Source organism: Branchiostoma belcheri, unplaced genomic scaffold, assembly GCF_001625305.1.
Source record: "Branchiostoma belcheri isolate BF01 breed outbred unplaced genomic scaffold, Haploidv18h27 scaffold99, whole genome shotgun sequence".
NCBI lineage: Eukaryota > Metazoa > Chordata > Leptocardii > Amphioxiformes > Branchiostomatidae > Branchiostoma > Branchiostoma belcheri.
Genome location: NW_017804675.1, coordinates 679595 through 699321, shown reverse-complemented (window position 1 = coordinate 699321; position 19727 = coordinate 679595). Strand labels below are relative to the sequence as shown.

At 40.5% G+C, this 19727-nt stretch overlaps 1 protein-coding gene across 1 annotated transcript in view; it reads right to left on the bottom strand.

Annotated features, from left to right (window-relative positions):
* The window catches only part of LOC109462077 (ephrin type-B receptor 1-like), a 42986-nt gene that overhangs the window by 8422 nt on the left and 14837 nt on the right, over positions 1-19727 (bottom strand). The window contains exons 3-4 of the mRNA XM_019758576.1: positions 18564-18637; positions 5426-6098 (exon numbers count right to left, since the gene is read on the bottom strand). Of these exons, the coding sequence (XP_019614135.1) occupies positions 5426-6098; positions 18564-18637 (747 nt within the window). The remainder of the gene's footprint in view (positions 1-5425; positions 6099-18563; positions 18638-19727) is intronic.

The following is a 19727-nucleotide window of genomic DNA, read 5'->3' as shown; positions in this document are numbered from 1 at the left end:
CAGTGTCAGCCACAGTTTATATCATATAATTAGTTGAAGGTATTTAAGTTAACAATGATATGAAAGGGTTTCAAGCCATTTGGGTCAACGGAAGTATTGGAAAACGAAGGACTTGGAAACAATTATTGCACATACAGCACTGGACTGTTACAGTTGATTTAATGGTTTCACTGTCTATTTAGCATGGAGCTATGAATGATGAAAGATTTTCCCGTTTTATATTGACATCTTTTTCCCCATGAATACGAATGTTGCCTACAGGCATTTAAGTGTCAGAAATGGGCTGGTCATTTAGATTAAAGTTGATCACATATCTACAGGTACCTTTGAAATTTACCCCATAAGAATGAGAGATACGGTATTTCAGTATGTTGTTATTGGAGGAGTTGGTCTGCTATACAGGAGTATCAGTGCTAGAAATACCCATCTGCAGTCTGAATTTTGCATTGACATTTTCAATATTGCAAAAGAAAACTTGCATGTAAAATGTTTGCCAACATGCAATTTCGCATGGCTTTAGGTCAGGGCTTAATAATATAAGTGTATATTTTCGAATTGCAGAACAACCTTTTGACATTCTGCAATATTTCAGAACACTGAAAAAAGTATCTCTACCACTGAGTATATTAGCCGCCTCTGGAAGCCTGGTAGAGACCACCAGCTTTCTTCCAACCACAGCCGACGCAACAACTGATCACCCCCGGCAACCAGTTGCCATAGCAACAGCGCTTCCCCCGTCACCCCCTGAGGAAAGCCGTTCTTTTTTCCCTCGGTACGGACCCCTCGGGAATCGGTCTGGCTCCTGAGATAGTCGCGGTCTTTTTCATTTTACAAATCCCCCCCACTGGGCATCAGCAATATCTAATCCATATGTATTACTGAAGTAACAATGGAACATCAAGGTTTAATGCTATTGTTTGAATCTTTTTGCATACACATGTAATTGGATATGATTATGAATATATGAAATTTGGTATTTTTAGTGAGTTAGGTTGTTATATAACTGCAGAGACTTACATTATTGTAGAAGTATTTTTCTTTAAAAAATTAAATTTTTCATTTTACACCAGCATTTTTCATTTCACAAATCCCCCCCACCGGGCACCAGCAATATCTGATCCATATTATTACAGATGTAACAGTGGAACATCAAGGTTTAACATTATTGTTTGAGTCTTTCTCAGTATTCCATACACATAAATTTATCTGGATAATTCATGAATATGTCAAAAGTGGCATTTTAAGTGAGCTAGGTTCTTATGAAACAGCAGGGAGCTATTGTAGAAGCTTTTTTCTTAAAAAAAAGGGAAATTTTCTGACAGGCGAAGTGATTTGTCAGTCTGGCTTATCTATTTACTAAATAAATTAAATATAGAACATATAACCTGGGGGCCTATGGTAGATACCAGGCTGTAGGTGTGGCAAGCCTTTTGGGGTGTGATAAAGCTAAATAGGCAAGTTATGTGTCCGAATATTTCATGCCTTTTAGCTGTGAGAATATTTTCAGGCCATTCTTTACTCACGTAAGTTCAACACTTCTTTTAATAAAGTCGCCTATCAAAAAAAAATATCATTTCAGTTTCAACTTTTTTTTTTTAACGTGGTCATTTGATGATTGTGTTACGGTATAAAATCTGATTTTTTTTTAAAGTAGACATCTTCCTTATAGACAGAGTACTTCTTCCATGTTGAAAACTTCACATTGTGACCTACATTTGTAATCTTTCAATCCACACAAGTCTACCCTATAATTAAGTATCAGCAATAAGAATGCCACAGTTGAGAATATATTTTATGGACCTAAGGGGCAAACCAAACGTACATGGAAGACAAAAAAGAGATTCACAAAATGCTTTCTTTCAACAATTTAGCTCTTTAAACTTTGTCGACAAAATTCCGAACTTCTGAACAAAATTCCCAACTTCTCCGACTATATTACCTGCATAGTCAATTTTTCATTTCTCATTGTCATACAGACCCCCTACAATCCACAATGGACGCTCCCTATGTGAAATAATGAGGCAGAACACAGGCAGAGTCAGCTGGAAGACCCAACAATGGTTTTTCCCCAGGGGTCAATGACCTGAAGCCCCACCTGTTCCTGTGCCTTTCAGACTTAATCCTGACCCTTCCTCAAGTGGTACAAGACTTCTCCATGTAATGATTGGTATTTGATTGGTCTACTGTAAATGCAATTACCATAGCCCCTGACCAAAGGTTCTTTCCATCTGTCCAAAGCAAATTGGAGATGAATTACACTGTCATGAAATGCTCTAGATTTTATGTTTTACTTAATAAGCTATTTACATATATAAATGTATTGTGCGAAACTTTCATTGTATTCAGACCTTTTTTCACAAAGAAAAAAGTGTGCCAATCACAAGGACACGAAAACCTGAAAGACTTCACTTCAAATCAGCAACTGTTGTTCTTAAATGACTGTCTCACACAAGTGGACAACAGCTGAATACCTCAACATTTATTTACCCAGGATTTTCACAAAGAAAAATTGGTCGAAACACAAATGAAACAAAAACCTAATGATTGCACTTCAAATCAGCAAGAGTAACAGTTGTTTTTTTAATGACTCGCATGAGAGTCCAACAGTTGTTCAGAGCAGAAAAACTTCAAAGGCTATAATATTTACCCAGGAGCCGTCCCTGAGACTGAAACCTGATGAAGTAGTACTCTTAACAAGCTCCTACTGTCTCATACGGGTGTTCCTGTCCTCAACAAGTTGACTCACCTGTTGGGGAGTTCCTTACACTGTTGGCATGAAACGTTGGGTGAGAGCTAGAGACACCAAACAACTGTTCAAACATAGCTAGAATGCAAAACTCTGACTGGGAAGTGGGATTCGAACCTGAGGTTTTACGAATTTTCAACTTGTTTTGTAGGTCGAACAAGGATTGGAAGCAAACTAAAGGCATTGACTTGACTTGACTTGACTTTATTCATTATTATCTTAGTATATGTCAGCTATCCAGGTACGCTAGCCAGTGGCCTTTTTGCTGATTCTAATTATGGTCCTGATATCAAGCTTGCTGTGTCCAAAATTAGCAACCTTTAACACTGGATGAAAGTAATATTAGAATGGTGTTGTTGAAGTCACAATCAATGTATACACTGTTCTTTGCCCAGGGGCTACCAATTACATCCTCATTACTCCATTTGTACATACAAGTGTCACCTTACAACATGACATATGTCCTGCCAGGCAGTTGTCAACAGTTGGGGTTTCTCTGGAAAGCTCTCAGACCGATCACTGACAAGTTTCCCTTCCGTGTGTGAAACCTGTGAAATCACCGAACAAACCATGTCCTATAGATGATGGGAAACGCAAACACTTGTAAAAGGGGGGGCCTGTTTGGGTCACGTCCTACCAAAGACTCGCAAACTCTCTCCTTGCTTTTCATGGTAAATTTACCATCTGATGACCCCGGAGAACAAAGATCCTGTTGACATTTTGGACAAGTTTCAACCCTGTTGAAAATCTGGACAGTTTCCTTGAAGGCAGACGGGGAAGGAACAAACATATTGTTTACTTTAGGGTCGGTGTGGGTCGGTAGTTTTTGCGAGGTTAGGTTGTGGAGTGGGAAAGAGGAGCGACGCATGGCTGGTTTGTTAAAGTAGAGCCGCACTTTTGGTAACTCCTCACCTTGGCAGACGTGCGTGAGAATAGCGAGGAAAAAGCTTTTAAAGAATCAGCGATACGCCGGCGTCTAATGCGCGGCAGGTGAAACGCGGGGTGTCGAAACACGGAAAGCGTTCCCCCGAGGTCGCCTGGAGGTGGAATTTCACACACCTCAAGGTCACGTCGACAAATCTTGTTCAAGGTCATATCTTGTCACTACTACATACATTTTTCTTCTAAGCTTGTTTTTTTAACAGAATCTTGTCTAGTTTAACCTTGCGTCTGCTGAGACTGTGTTTTGTCACCAAGCTTGGATTGGATATGGGCTCAGGTAGCAGTACAAAGGAACATTGTATCAAGAGCTGATAATAATATATTACAGTACAGCCTACAGGCAACAGACTGTGTGCTTTTTAGGTTTAGAAAATTGCTTTAGAACTACAAGAATCAGCGGTAACTCATAGAAAGCATACTGTCCCTGTGCTTAAGAAATAATTTCCATAAGTCAACAGAAATGTCTTATTTACTATATATTGACAATACATCTCTACAAGATGTAGAGTTCTTCACATCTTACGCTTTCGGAATACGAATCACTGCAACTGACTGTTTCTCAATTGAGAGCTGATATATCCTAAAATATGACTGCTCTAAAAGACATTAATAATATCACATAAATATCTTGATATGTATAAGTATAGTATATAATTCATTTTAAAGATTTGGAACTCCAAGACAAATCCGTAGACAGAAATTTAAAGCAGTCAGACGTAATACGCTGAAAAGTATCGCCATAAAACATAAGCGAAGCCTCCTTGGGAAATGTAGCATATTTATCACAGCCATCAATATTTGATAGCGGATTTCGCCGGTGCAGTGCAGCCCGGCCTTAGCGCCCAGTGCCTTGGGCCTAGGAAAAAACCTTGTGTTTCCTGTTTCCCGACCGACCCTAGAAAAACACTGCCAACCCAAGCTTTTTTTGTGTGTGGACCCTTGCATGCGCAAAGGACATGCGTTTTTCAAGCTGATCGACCTTTTTTAGGTCCATGATCTGACACAGTGAGTGATGAAACATTGTACAATCTGTCTTCCAACACTGACATTGACAATATCAGTGTCTTTGTGCAAGTTTTACTGAAATTGTTAAACACTGTATTGTACAAGTTGGATCACCAGAGATCATCAAAAAAAGTAAAACAGGTAATCCCTTCCTGACGACCCTTCATGTACTTTTTTCAGGACTGAAACATGAAACACAGTATTTTATTTCCTAGGCCTGAGCGCGCAGTGCCTTAATGTGATATAGCGACGGTGCAGAGTGCTGGGTAGTTAGGAGTCAAGGGTAGCGGATTTACTTACAAAAGTGGGGTAAATCCCCCCCATTCCTCACACACCCTGCTGATATAAAACATTCTCTTTGATGTATATTGATACAGATGCCTGGCAGGCACTGTATATAATAATGTAGGTGTGCGAAAAGTGCTATCTGGGATTGTCATAGAAGATGTTGTAACTTCAAATGTGTGAAACATTTATGATATATACAAGCTAGCCCGTGGACTAGGAATAACAGCCTAACGTTTATCAGAAGCTGTGTCTAATTTTTGCCTATAGAGAATTATCATACTTACCTTGTTTTAATTTGTGAGAATTTGTGTTTACATTTGTACTTATTAGTAATACACTGTATTGGTAATGATACATGTCATTACTTGGGACAGCACCGACTCAGCTGGTGATGGCTGACCCACGAAAAATTGAAAGTATGTACGCGAGAATTGTTGTACTTACCGTCGCATCTCTGAGCGACCGTCCTCTGCGGTTCGTACCCAGGCAGACATCGACAGCTCCCGGTAAACAGCGTCCACTCTCCGGTCCCGGTGCACTGGACAGTCGGCTGCCGTCCGACCGGCTCCGAGTTCGGGATGCACTGGCCCTCCGCTTGCACCAGCGACGTTATGGACGGGCCCGTGACCGTCTTGTTAAAGATCGCGTAGTGTTCGGTTATCGTCGGGCAGACCTTGTAGTACACGCGGACGGATAACAGCGATATGCACGCTCCAGAGTCCTGGAACGCCAGGTAGAAACCACGTTTGAAGATCGGCCCTATGTCGCGGACCTCGGTGTTGATGATTTCCGTGTTCACGTGGCTGAACCGTCCGTCTGCCGCGATCCGGTCGACTTTCGTGTACGTTCGGTCGTTCCACGCGGGACTGTCGTCCGTGGCGTCCGGATAATCCGACTCAAAGTAGTACAGATCGAACGTCTCTTTACACGACACGACGTTGGGGATGTCCCGACACTCGCGGATCGAGAACTTGATCTCGACGTAGATCCGGCGGCCCTGGCGTTTCGGGATCCACTCGGCTCGGAGCCAGTTGTTCTGGTCCTCCCTACGGACCTGACACACTTGGTACGTTCTGACGGGGTGGCCGTCCGAGTTGATGTTGCTGACTTCGATCCACTGTGAGGGGAACAGACGGAAAACATGAGAAGATGCTGATAAATTTTGACTAGAACAGATTTCTTCTACTAGTAGTCCCACAGCCAATATAGCAACACTGAGGATGTACAATGTACATTGGGAGTAATAGAAATACACAAGTACAGACACACACAGATAGATGTAATGTTACATACAAGCACACAGACATACACACACAGAGACAGACACACACTGACAAGACAAGATATAGACAAGTTACTTCACTTCCTTGGGTTTAAGTAACAAAATGAAGTGCCTTATAGGAAAGCACAATGTTGTATTCTAATCCAATTAGTTTTACCCCAGAGGTACCCTAACTTCACAAATACCATCATAATTCATACCAATTCCAGCATTGGAAATGCAGGTAAAACTTTTTGAGGTCAAGGTAGTCTGAACAAAGAAAGTTGCACAAAGAACCCACAGGCAAAAGCAGGACGTTACAAATTACATAAACCTTCTATCTCGTCAGTTTCCTCCGGTAAAACTCGTACAACCATCTGAAGTCTAGACACAGAAAAAAGCTCGGGGATACAAAAAAGCACCAACATCCATCAACCTGACCAGAAATTAGTTACTACATCTGTACGTTAAGACTTCCCTTCACTGGTAAAGGTTAGAAACATCCGTCATGGAGTTTGTTATCAAGTCTACATGCGTTTGTACATCTATGGTTAAACATGCTTTAGGCACTTCCTAAGCTTTGGTTACACAAGTAAGACTCGAGAAGTAAGCCTCGAGAAAAAAGACTCAAGAAATGAGACTCGAAAAAAAGAAGTTATTCATCTTGGAGAGATTTTTGCTGGCAGGGTGATCCAGAAAATTTCATCTCTGTTAGCTTTGTTGGGATAGGTTCTAGATATGTTATGTAAAAGTCTGAAGTTTGTAACTTTTTTTTTAACGTTCAAAAGTTTTTCTGTTGTATTGAAGTATCCTTGAACCTTAAAGGTAACTTGCTATGGTAGCCGTTTGGCAGAAGATTTTGTGTTGCAATGATTTGAAAATGCAGCCTAATATGTCCGAACAGCCGAATTGCCCGATTTCCAAAGTTTTTAGTGTGATCCATACTTTCTAAATTCTGATGAGCGCTACAAGTAAAACTAATGTCTGGTGCAGGTGATTTTGAATGTTACCTAAACCAGTGCAAAAGTATTTCGAGCCCTGTACCCATAGTCGTTGCCTATAGCTAGTGGCACTGGCGAGAAACAGTTTTAGTATGATCCATACTTCCTAAATCCTGAGTGGTGCAGGTAAAATTTGGTGTACATAAATTTGAATGTCCGTGAATAGTTTCATCAGGTTGGTAAGACATTGAGTGAAGAGACTCTTTTCACACAACCAAGTGTTTTATTCACAGCCGACGTTTCGGTGACTGCCTGTCAGTGTCACCTTCCTCAGGGCAATTCTGACTGGTTCACATTGCACTGCAGCACAGGTGTTGCCACTGACAATTCAGTGCAGGTATTAAGAATGAAATTTAGGGTATTTCGAGCCCTTTACCCGTAGTCGTTGCCTCATAGCACTGGTGAGAAACATACGCGCACCGAGGGTGACGTCTTTATCGTCCTATCTAGAAAATATCTGACACCTCGCCGATGTGAGATTGATCTTTGATTAATATTAATGGCTGAAAAACGCCCCAGGACCCCCCGAGCTGACTCCAACTGCAGAATCGATACCCGGAGAATGGATACGACCGTTAATGTCCACATTAGACAGATCTATCTCACAGGCCATTTCTGTTGGTGATGAAGAAATGTGGTGGACATCAATGCAGTTTCCAGAACGCATTCCAACAGAAATTTTGTAAAATATTGTACATTTTAACAATTGTCATATCCCTCAGAGTATATGAAAAAGAGACTAAATATGATACTAGCTTTAATATCATACATTCTTGCTGATATCTGCGAGTATTATGGAGGCTTCTAGAATTTGAGATTTAAAGACGATCTTTGTAGGTAATTTTTTGGTCTGCCTTTGATTCAAAAGTTTGAATAGCTATTTCGTGGCAAAGAGGCAAAGACATACTGTATCTGTACTAGAGCCTTTTGTTGCAGTTGTTTCTGCATTCCACAAAGATCCACAGGAATGTACTTCTAACACAGTCCTTACAAATCATCATTGCCCCCAGGGACCTCATACCATCTCTGATTGGGCAGTTAAACTGCGCTCTTTTTACCTCTCCAACCTCCGCGTAAATTCCGCTCTTGCACCCGCTTGAGGCGGCTGGCTGGGGCAGCTCGCACCGAGCCAGAAATGAAACGGCTTCGGATTTACGGCCAATTCCTCTAGCTTAGCGGGAAAGGGATACTTATGAGGCCTAAGAAAAAAATGTTGTGTTTCCTGTTTCAGTCCTGACAAAATTAGGGTCTGTAGGTAGGGATTATCTTTTTTTGTTTTTCTTTTTTTAGACTTTGGAAATTTCTAGTGATTCAACTTATACAATAAAGTTTGACATTTAGTAAACCTTGCATGAGGACACTTATATTTTCAATGTCAATGTTGGAAAACTGATTGTACAATATTTTTATCATCAAGGTGTCAGATCATGGAGCTAGAAAAGGTCAATCAGCTCGAAAAATTTATGTCCCTTGCAGGGGTTCACACCAACAAAAGGCTAGGGTCGGCAGTTTTTTCTAGGGTCATTCGGGATAGCCAGCGACATTGGGGAGTGGGCAGAACCTATGGAAGATGGCACCCAAGCTACGGTCAAGAAACGGGAAACAACACATCACTTTTCCTATGCCTCGGACCTGCTTGCACACGGTGTTGTATTTAGGAGCGATACTTTTAGCTTAGCGGGGAGGGATACTTTATGGGGCTGTGAGAGTTATTGCCGAGGCTGACCCGCAGAGATTCTCCGCTCACCGCCACCTCCATGCCGGCTGATTGCGGGATCAGGACTCACCCAATGTGTCTCAATAATCGCGACCATCTTAATGTTTCGGAGAATGCGAGGGCATTTCCTAACATCAGGGCTCGAAATTCATGTTTGGGAATAGGTGCACTGGTGGACCCAACCTAAAAAAATTAGGTGCACAAAAAATTTTGGGTGCACCATATAAAACAAAACCTACATGTATGTACAGATCTTACTGCTCCTCTTCTGAGCTTGAATCTGAAATGGGAGCTAATTTCAAAATCTGACATAGAGTCCATTCCGCGTCACCGAGTGGGTTTTTTCTCCATGTTTCTAATACGTTTGAATTATTTAGAAGAAAAGAATACCCCAGTAACAAAAGTTCTAAATTTTTCAAAAATTTGAAAATGAAAATTTGAATATATTTGAATTCATTTATATATTTCTGAAACATTTTGAATGTGACTGTACAAAGATCTCTTTCTTTAGAATAAATTTGAACTACCCATGTGTTTCTTTCACAATTCGAAATATTTAGAACTATTTCAAACAAATAACCAAATGGTAGATGTGGGTAATTGCCCCCATAAAAGTAGGTGCTAATCCTACTCTTCTGTCTTCCTTTGTATATTTTTAGATTTCACTGCTGGACACTGGTGGCTCTTTTGTTGTAAGGCATCAATGCCTGACACCCAGGCAGTCTACCCTGTACTTCACAGGGATGTGTGAATTACTTCCTTCCCATCCCACTGACCTATTTACAAAATGTTAGAAATAATTCGAAATAATGGTAAAAAATGGTAGAGTGCTGTTAGAAATATTTAGAAACTATTGGAAATGTCATAATCCACATCAGGAATATTTCAAACGTTTTAGAAAACCAGGGAATTATTTAGAATATTGACAAGATGTTCAAAATATTTCCAAATTATGAAATTTCTTAGACAAACAATTACAAAGAATTCAAAACATTTCTAAATAATGACAATAACAACCCACTCGGTGACGCGGAATTGACTCTAAGTACTACAACAAAGATTTTGTTCTTTTTCTGACACTCAGATGCCAAGAATATCCGGTATACTATTAGACCTTTGATATGCAAAAAAATACCTACAAAAATATTTGGGTGCACCGGTGCACCCACAGAAAAAAACTGGGTGCACAGCTCCAATTTTGGGTGCACCAAGGTGCACATGCACCCAGTATTTCAAACCCTTCTAGTATACTGGATCTCCTTGGTCTCTAAATATCAGAAAAATAATAAAATCTTTGTTGTAGTAATGTTTAAGATTTTGAAGTTAGCTCTCATTTTACTTTTTTAGATTCAATCTCAGAAGAGGAGCAGTAAGACCTGCAATTACTAGTAGGTTTTGTTTCATATGGTGCACCCAAAAATGTTTTGTGCACCCAATATTTTAGGACCCAGTGCACCTATTCCCAAAAATGAATTTCGAGCCCTGCAATGTGTCTCAATAATCACGACCATCTTAATGTTTCGGAGAATGCGAGGGCATTTCCTAACGGCTTTTGCATGGCTGGCGCGACCGGCAATTTGTCCCGGAAGGCGGTTTTGACCCGGCGTATCGTATCGTGGCATGGCAGGGGAATGGCTATATAAGAACTGAGTAGGAATCTATATGGTGGGGGAGAGTTTCAGAGGTTCAAAGGTTTGTAATGTTGTCAGTGCTCAGTGAAATCTATGTTTGCTAATGTCTCTCTCTGAAGCATATAGTATCCAGAGGTATAGTATTGTATGTGTGTGTGTGTGTGTGTGTGTGCAGAAAGAAAATACATTATAGTTTTTGCTCTGTTTCTTCTCCAAACACATAAGGTCAATGACCTGGGTCAGACGTCTGTCACCATGGTAACTGGTGCTGTAGCAGACACCCTGTGGTGTTGGGTTATACAATTATGTAGCAAGTGGCAGGGCAGAGGGGCTGGTCACCATATTATGATATATTATGAATATGCTTGAGTAAGAATCGAATAAACAGAGCAGCAGTTTGTAAGGCTAAACCATGTGAAGGTAAACATCATGCATTTTGCTTTGCATATGTTACCTTTCTAGTTATATGCATATGTTTTCTTTCTTCACCTTTACATCTATAACATTTGACAACCCCAATCTCTGATTTACGGGTTTAGAATTCACAGAAAAGGTGAGAGAAAGTCTCTGGACTATTCCCTGAGTCTGACTGATGATGTAGAACCATTTTGACCTTTTCATGTAGCTGGGAAATATGTTGTGTCTCGCAATCAGGCTCCCTATAGAGTTCATGTACATACAAATATTTCCCTGAAAAATGGACGTCTTTTTGAGTGAAGGACGTTTATTGAATGAACATTTTCAGGTGCTTTGCGGGTAATAAATTTGTGGTAGGGAAAGAGAAGGTATTTATGGTATAGTAACCGCAATGCAAGACTGATGATGAGGACATGGTCACAGTGTGTGTTTGCGGTAAGAGCTCTTTGCAAAAACTGCAAACATACACTCACTCACTCACTGTCCGGTTTATCATCTGTTGTTCCCCGTCTTCCGAAAGTTAAATTAAAACCACTTCAAATATTTTATGATTTACAGTATTGTTATACTGTTACCATAGATCTCTATCTGGGCTCAAAATGATTTTTTCTTGGATACCATCCTATTTGTATGCTGGGGCTCGCATATTTTTTAGGGAGTCAGTATGGGAGCCCTGTCATACAATTATAGGAATTGACACCCAGGCTAGGTACAGGCAACAAAATGTGTTTTGAGCCCTGCACTATATGGAAGAGAGTTTCTCTCATGAGGATTGCTTGAACACCAAAACACCACAGAAAAAACTCTGTCCTCGCTCAAAGCAACCAATTCATCATCAAGAGCTTTACTTTTCAATTCCCTCAAAACTCCAGATCCCCGGTCGACTATGATATTGGCATTTTTTTTTTGTCCTGGGGGCGTTTCATAGATGGCTCCGCTAATATCTCTGATGAATAAAAAACGCCGGGAAAAGCTCCCTCTGGGACAAAGCGAGGGTGGCTTGAGTCTGGTATGGACGGCCCTGGGCGCAAAAACTCGGCAACTGGGACTCCGGTGATAAAACGTCCCGTCGCTTCACCCAGGAGTATCTGGGATATTGTACGGCCTTGTTGTCGTTAGCAAGATATTACATTGTACACCAGGGCCTAGGAAAAAATGTTGTGCTTCGTGTTCCAGTCCTGAAAAAATTAGGTAGGTAGGGATTATCTTTTTTTAAGACTTTTTTTCTTCTCTGGGTCCAACTTATACAATACAGTTTAACAAAGTAAAACTAGCATGAGGACACTAACAGTTTCAATGTCAATGTTAGAAAACCAATTATACAATGACTGTTTCCTCACTCAGGTGTCAGATCATAGAAAAGGTTGATCAGCTTGAAAAATTTATATCCCTTGCAGGAGTCCACACACAAAATAGGCTAGGGTCAGCAAATTTTTCTAGGGTCGGCAATTTTTTCTAGGGTCCACAGTTTTTCCTAGGGTTGGGGAAACAGGAAACACAACATTTTTTTGCTAGGCCTTAGCGTTGGCGAGATATTACGACAGTCATAATGGATGAGTCTAGTGGGAGGTCTTCTCATCGCAATAACTCGGTTTCTCAGAGAGATATATCTTCTCCGTTTGCAGCGAACTAGAAAGGTTACATTTGTAAAGCAAATGCACGTTTACCTTTACTTTTGGAAAAATTGCAATTTGAAATATGGTCATCAGTTATCAAGAAATTCTTTGACATGATGTTTTGGAAGCGATTTTTACCTTCCAGTCAAAAATTACTGATTCATAAAACATTGGGGGTTGAAATCAAGGGTTGTGGGATACAAAATACTAGAACTTACATGTATCTTGTAGGGTTAAGTGACAGAAGCAAGGTATGGAATCTGTATGGCCCATGTCCAGCTGATGCCTCATAATTATATAGGCCAGGGTCAGAAGGGGTAAAAACCAGAAGATCCCATCATTAGTAGAGACTGTGGCTGACTACCAGCTGTGCAGGACACATGTGTTATACAGTAACAGGTCCATAGAACAGCTCATTGCCCATATCTGCCATACATCATGTGCACTACATACAGCTGGGAGAGGAATGTTTCTTCTGGGAAGAAATTTATAGGAAGTATTGTTTTGGGTGGATAGTCTGTGGGTTTGTGTGTATGTTTGACTGGACAGATCTGTAGTAGGTTGATAGCATTTAGAGCCATTTAGTATAATCATGAATTCACAATTTGAAGTACAATCTTCACTTCTGTCACACTGTACTTTGATATGGAATTTGAAAACAAAACCGAATTTCCAGTGTGCTGCCACATACATGTAACCCAACAAAAACTAGTACCAAGTATGTTGTAGAATTTAGTATAATAACTTTGCACATAGTGAGTGAGTGAATTAGCCCTCGGGCATGTATTTGCAATAAACTTTCAATTTGTATACAGTGACCATCCTTCATTTTCAGACTGTACCACAACTTACACAAGAATCCATCTCTATACTCTGTAGGGGTGCACTTATCATCTACCACAGACAGGTGTGACCTAGTTACCCCTGGGTACCAGAACACCCCAGGCCTGTGGTCAGGGCTGGACCTTATCACTGACCCTAATCCTAACCCCACAGGTGTGGCTGTGGTCAGTTTGGAATATCATCATCTGTAGTAGCTTGAGTCTGAGCATTGGTGCTCACATCAGAGAGAAGCTCCTTAATTCTGGGAATGTTTGGGACAGGCCTGGTATTAATCTATTTTAGTGAGTAGCCAGAGGCTTAAATCCTAACCCCACAGGTGTAGCTATGGTCAGTTTGGAACAGGCCTGGTCTAATCCCTAATACTTTCCCACTAGGATAAAATATCATAAAATGCTCCCTAACCAAGCCAGATAGGGAGCGTTCCTACTGTATAAAGTATTTAGTTGACCAGATTGGTGACCGACTCGAATTGGCCACAGGTGAGCTTCAATCTTGGACTTAATCCCGAACAATTTTATCCTAGTGGGAATGGGGCTTATTAGTGGCAAAAGGCCTAAACAGCACAGGTGTGGCTATGGTCAGTTTGAAACAGGTCTGGTCTAAATCCATTTTAGTAAGTCCGATAATATAATCCAAACCCCCACAGGATTAGCTGTGGTCAGTTCTGAACCTGGAACAGTCCTGGTTTTAATCCCCTTTAATAAGTTCCCAGATATCCGAGATTATCTGAGGAGACAGTGCTAATCCTGGCTGACCAGTGGATATAAAAACCACTGTTTTGCAGTAATCTTCACTGTACAGCAGGTGTTTGGAGTAAAGCAACATCTGCAGTCCTGGAAATGTTTTGTTTCGTGGCCTCATGGTTTAAATGGATTAGGCCACACTAAAGAAATAATTTGTTTCAGTAGAATTAAAACAACACTCTCAATTAATCCTAATCCAAAGGCTGCACTGATTTGCAGTAATCTGTGCTGTACGGGTGTTACTGTTCATTTGAGCATCGTCCTACATGTATAACTGCACTGTTTCTTGGTTACAAATTAAGTCAGGATCTGTAAGTATACATAGGCCAAGGAATTTTGCACAAAGAGACAATACATTCATATGTTTTTATGTACCTGTTTTAATCTGTTCTTGTACCAATTTCTTCTTAAGTTTTTTTTTTTTTTCATCAGCTTCCCTGAGCATATTTTGTTGTCCTCGCATGCATTTCTAAATCATTTAACATTCAAGTTCCAACCCTGATTTAATCTTGAATTCCCATACAAGAAAAAACTGTCTATCGCATGGCTTTTTTTGTCACATTTATGTGCTTTTGTAAATTTATGTGTCACTGAGTTAAATCTTTAAGCTCCGCCACACCCAAAGGTGATTTGTGACCTTCCCCTAATCCCCTGACCTTTCCCCTAATCTCTTTATAACCTGCATGTTTAATCCTGTCTGATCCAACATGGCAGGCTGCAGTTGTGTCCTTGGAAAATTTCGCACTTGACTCAGGTGAAAATGAATTTTGGTTAGGTTACCTAGCTTTGGTTAGGGACATCCTTAGCTTGGATAGGACGTAAATTCGAAGGTCCCATGTTTAGGGACAGCCACACCCCACACATGTTAAAGAAAGTTACTTAATAATGGTAACTGCACTTGTCAAAAAGAGCAGGCACTTTGCATCTATTTCCTCACTTGACTCAGGCGAAAATAAATATCAAGCTTTGGTTACGGACGTCCTCTCGGAGGTCCTGTCTTTGGGGAGAGCCACACCCCACGCACGTTAAAGAAAGTATGGTAACCGCACTTGTCAAAAATAGTAGGCACTTTTACACCTATTTTCTCACTTGACTCAGGTCGAAATGAGTACCTAGCTTCAGTTAGAGACATCCTCTTGGATAGGACGTAAAGCCGGAGGTCCAGTGTTTGGGGAGATCTAAACCCCACGCATGTTAAAGAAACTACGGTAACCGCACTTGACAAAAAGAGGGGACCTTCCCGGTGTGAGTGGTTCAAACCTTACAGTTTGGTCTCTTGCAGCCTGTACCTACTAGTACTGTACAAAACTGGTGTGTTACAAACATGTGTATGCCTAGGCTAAAGGCAGTTTTCTTTTTTATGTGAAGCAAACAAACCAGTAAACAAATGATGACGAATGGAATAAAAGTTTGTCACACTTTGTATATATCCGAATTCACGATGGGGAGGGGGGCATTTTTCTATTATTCATAAATTACTGTTAAAAATTCAGTCCCACCCACCTGTAAGCTACATGTAACTACCCTTCTGTAAGACATCTGACCTTTGTAGTTACTATAAGTCCCGATTTTTTCACTGTACTGTTATGTTCACTGTTTTCACTGTCACTTCTGTACCGTGAACTTATCATTACAGTTAACAAATAATTCCTGGACTTTTTTTTTACTGCACCTGTCGCCACCCTGAATATATAGTTCCGTGAACATGTCCACTTTTCTGAAATTTTGCTACCATGAACATAAAGTGAATTACAGTACTCCTCAGACATCCATGTTAAGTCCTGTCTGACTCCATCCCAGGCGCTGATGGGAGAAGACAAGCTTGTCTGGTTATTACTGACACCGCCTTACAACCAGGATTACAGCAGAGCCGGGCGGGCGGACATGCTGACATCATCAGCTGTACTACAACCGGGCGGGGGTTAGGAGCATCTGCGAAATGTGATTCAGGCCACACCAATTTAATTTGTTGGCTCTTGGACTTTGGAGTTTCTTTTGATCAATTTTTGTTAAGTTTTAATAGTATTATGATTTGATCAGCCATCCCTGGCTATGTAGGGTTGCCGACCGGAGCTTCTATTGCGTGCAATCTACGTTTGATCAGAAAATACACCCCTCCCCCAAAAAAAGACCAATCCCAAAACGCCTGAAAAGGAGGCTATAGAAGACTCAACTTTGCAGAAAACTGTATTTGCTAATTAGGCTTTCAGCTGCAACTGAAGTTACAAAAGTAAGAAAAAAGCCAGAATAAACTGCAAATGTTGACTTTTTTGCTATGTTCTAATTTTTGCTGACTTCTTTGCCAGCTCATCACACTATAAACTTATAAGGATACTCCCATATTTTCAAAAATATAAAATCTTTCTGTCACAGAATTTCCAGTAATCTCCTTTTAGCAAACCCAGCCCCCTTCCCATCTTTCTTGGTTTGCCTTAATCCTGTCTTACCCAGAGTGCATTCCTTAAGAAGGCTGAACGGAAGTCTTGGACACGTCTTGGGAGGAATTCACACAGACAAAAGCCCGGTGACCTGACATGTACAACAGACCTGCGATGGTTCGCCTCAAGTGTTCCTGGCTTTGTCCAACTTCCATGCTAAAGCAGGGCTGAAAATTCATGTTTGGGAATAGGTGCACTGGTGCACCCAACCTAAAAAATTGGGTGCACAAAAAGTTTCGGGTGCACCATATAAGATAAAATAAGACAAATTAAAACTAATTATGTTTCATTTAAAAAAATTGTGTACTACAACAATGATTTTTATTATTTTTCTAACACTTAGATAACAAGAATATGCTGTATACATTTAACATCTATACATACATAAACCTATGAAAATATTTGGGTGCACTGGTGCACCCACAGAAAACAACTGGGTGCACAGTTCTAAATTTGAGTACACTAAGGTGCACATGCACCCAGTATTTCCAGCCCTGGGATAGTTTTCTTCAAGTGTTCCCCGCTTTGTCAGACTTCCAGGCTTAACACTCCTTAGAGGTAGATGCCGGTTTTCTTACTTAAGATGCGGGCATTGTGTTCTCTATCACCTTAAGGGCTAAGAAGGTTAGAGCTTCCAGCACCCATCAGTAGTCATGGCAACGGCTGTGTGTATCCATGACAACGGCTGCGTATCCATGGTAACAGCTGTGTTACCATGGCAACAGGTCCAGGGTATTGTGGAATGAATCACAGACAGACTAGTACAACAGAGTTCGATATGTAGGGACTGTGTATGTGAAATAGCTTAATGTTATAAGTATATGGACAAGACTGTAATCTTCTTAAAATCTTAGTAAGGAGTTGCGAAAGAGTGCACTAGTGATTGTGTACAAGTTTGGTTTGGTTTGGTTTTTTGAGATCCCGTTGGTAAATACAATCAGCACATTTTGTTAGAAAGGGGCGTAAAATTTTCAATCTGAACATCCACATAGAAACAAGACAACCTATTTTTGCATGACATACTTTTTCATCCCTTGGATTTGGCTGCAATTTCTGTTTTTTTCATCACAGCTTTTCAAAAAGTTTCCAATTTTTACCCAACCCACCTCCCTTTCTTCATATTCCTTTCTGCAAGAATGGGAAGGATATTTTACATCGACCACATAGAGAAAAGTAAAGCCAGGGATATTTCAGTAACACCTTTTTAACAAAGGACAGATTCTTCTCTTTGTTGTGTAGCAAGAACAGACACAGCCTGTTTTCACTATTTCAGGAAGAGACTTATTTTTTAAGATCTTCTCGGATCAGTAGAGATCTCTTAAGGCACCCTCTGGGTTCTTAAGGTGCAGGAATTTGCATCCGAAGGTCTAACAAAAGCTTCAGGTAGAGACGTAAGCCTTTATTCTCACCCGTGGGGCAGGAATGGAGGTGCTGAAGCCATGACAAATTCAAGCTGTTTTTTTTTTACAGTAACAAACTAATTCAAAACAACACTTATATAGGTTTGAAGTCACTTTTAAGAATTTCTTCTTTCAAATGATTCCAAATTCAAACCCTAGACAAAGGCTTGGTTTCGCGACACCTTTTTCCAGGCCTTTTTAGGTGATTTTAGGTGATGTTATATCTTAATATAGACATGTCAAGAACATGTAGAGAGTGCGGCCTTGCCAGTGGGCACATACTGTATATGTACACAGAGCTGCTTGGAAACATGGTTTTGAAGACTAGCCTATTGCTTAGCCTGCGTGTCAGCCTTTTAGCTTTCGTCCGCTCCCCACAATCCACTACTGGCTGAGCAGATGGAAGCCAAAAAGGCTACCACTGAGGCTAATAACTGCTACCATCAAAGACTTGGATACAACTACTACTACTACTAGTACTACTTATGAGTACTACTAACGTTACTACTACTCACCCCTCCTCTGTCTGACACTGGGTATGTCGTCCATCCTCCCAGAGTGGACATGGAACGGGTATCCAGGAGAATCTCTGAAAAGATGGAAAACATTCAAATTTAGTCAAGAAAATCACAGAATATTACTAAGAATTTTATGGGCATGTTTCTTACGTCTGTGAAGGATAGATATCCAGGTAATAAGGTATGCCACAAAAAACAGTTACTCAAGCTTTTCTGACAACTCTCCAGTGTCACTGACAAAACATAGTGGGTGCTGCCTGAAATGTCTGTTTCCAAAATCATATCCAGTAGGTTGGTTGAGTAATTGTTTTTGGCGTGCTTCTAAGGTTTGCACAATTGTTCATTTACACTTCAGTGGATTTTAAAAAGCCTGATGTCTGTCTGAGCCTCTAACAGATCTCAATGTTTAGAACAAGAAATTAGAGAATCCAGACTTCCTGAATTTCCCCCAAGGTATGTGGCTCTCTCAGGTGCCTCACCTGTTAGGCAGTTACAGGTGTGCTAAGGTAGGTAGGTCTTTTGTTGTTCCATTGTTTACATACAGCACTGGTAATTAGCCCTATCATCATATCACAGGTGTCATGTTAACGAGGTTAGACCAACAATGCCTTTGTTTTGGTCTGCAGGTACATGTAGTTAGTAAATAGCCTTTACGAAATTTTTGCAGATGCACAATCAGGAATCTTATACGGTACATATTATACAATATGTAAGTACCTGTATAATTATACAAACATGTTATGCTATGACAAATCACAGGTACAAATGTAGAGCTTGCACTTTTGAAATGGCTCTGTTATATTTTTATAACCTGGTGGACAGTTTTGTTCTTATTTTATAAGTAGCTATTCTACTCTTTTTCTAGACATGATTTTCGGAAGTCTGGCTCTGAGCATAATATTTTGTTGATTTCTGTAGTGGGATTTACGATTTGGAAACATAAGGAAAATCTCTTCCATAGGGAAACATACGGAAATTCTCTCCAACACAGAAACATAAGGAATCCTTCTCTGATTGTTTCAGTACAAATTGAAAGCAGCCATGTGTAGCTGTAAACACGGTTCCTGTCCAAACAGATCAGAGAACGGTTTTTGAGCAGGCTTATTTCAAGCAGCAGTGCTCAGAGAACGAAAGGAAATTCTCTCTGATTCTGAAACATAC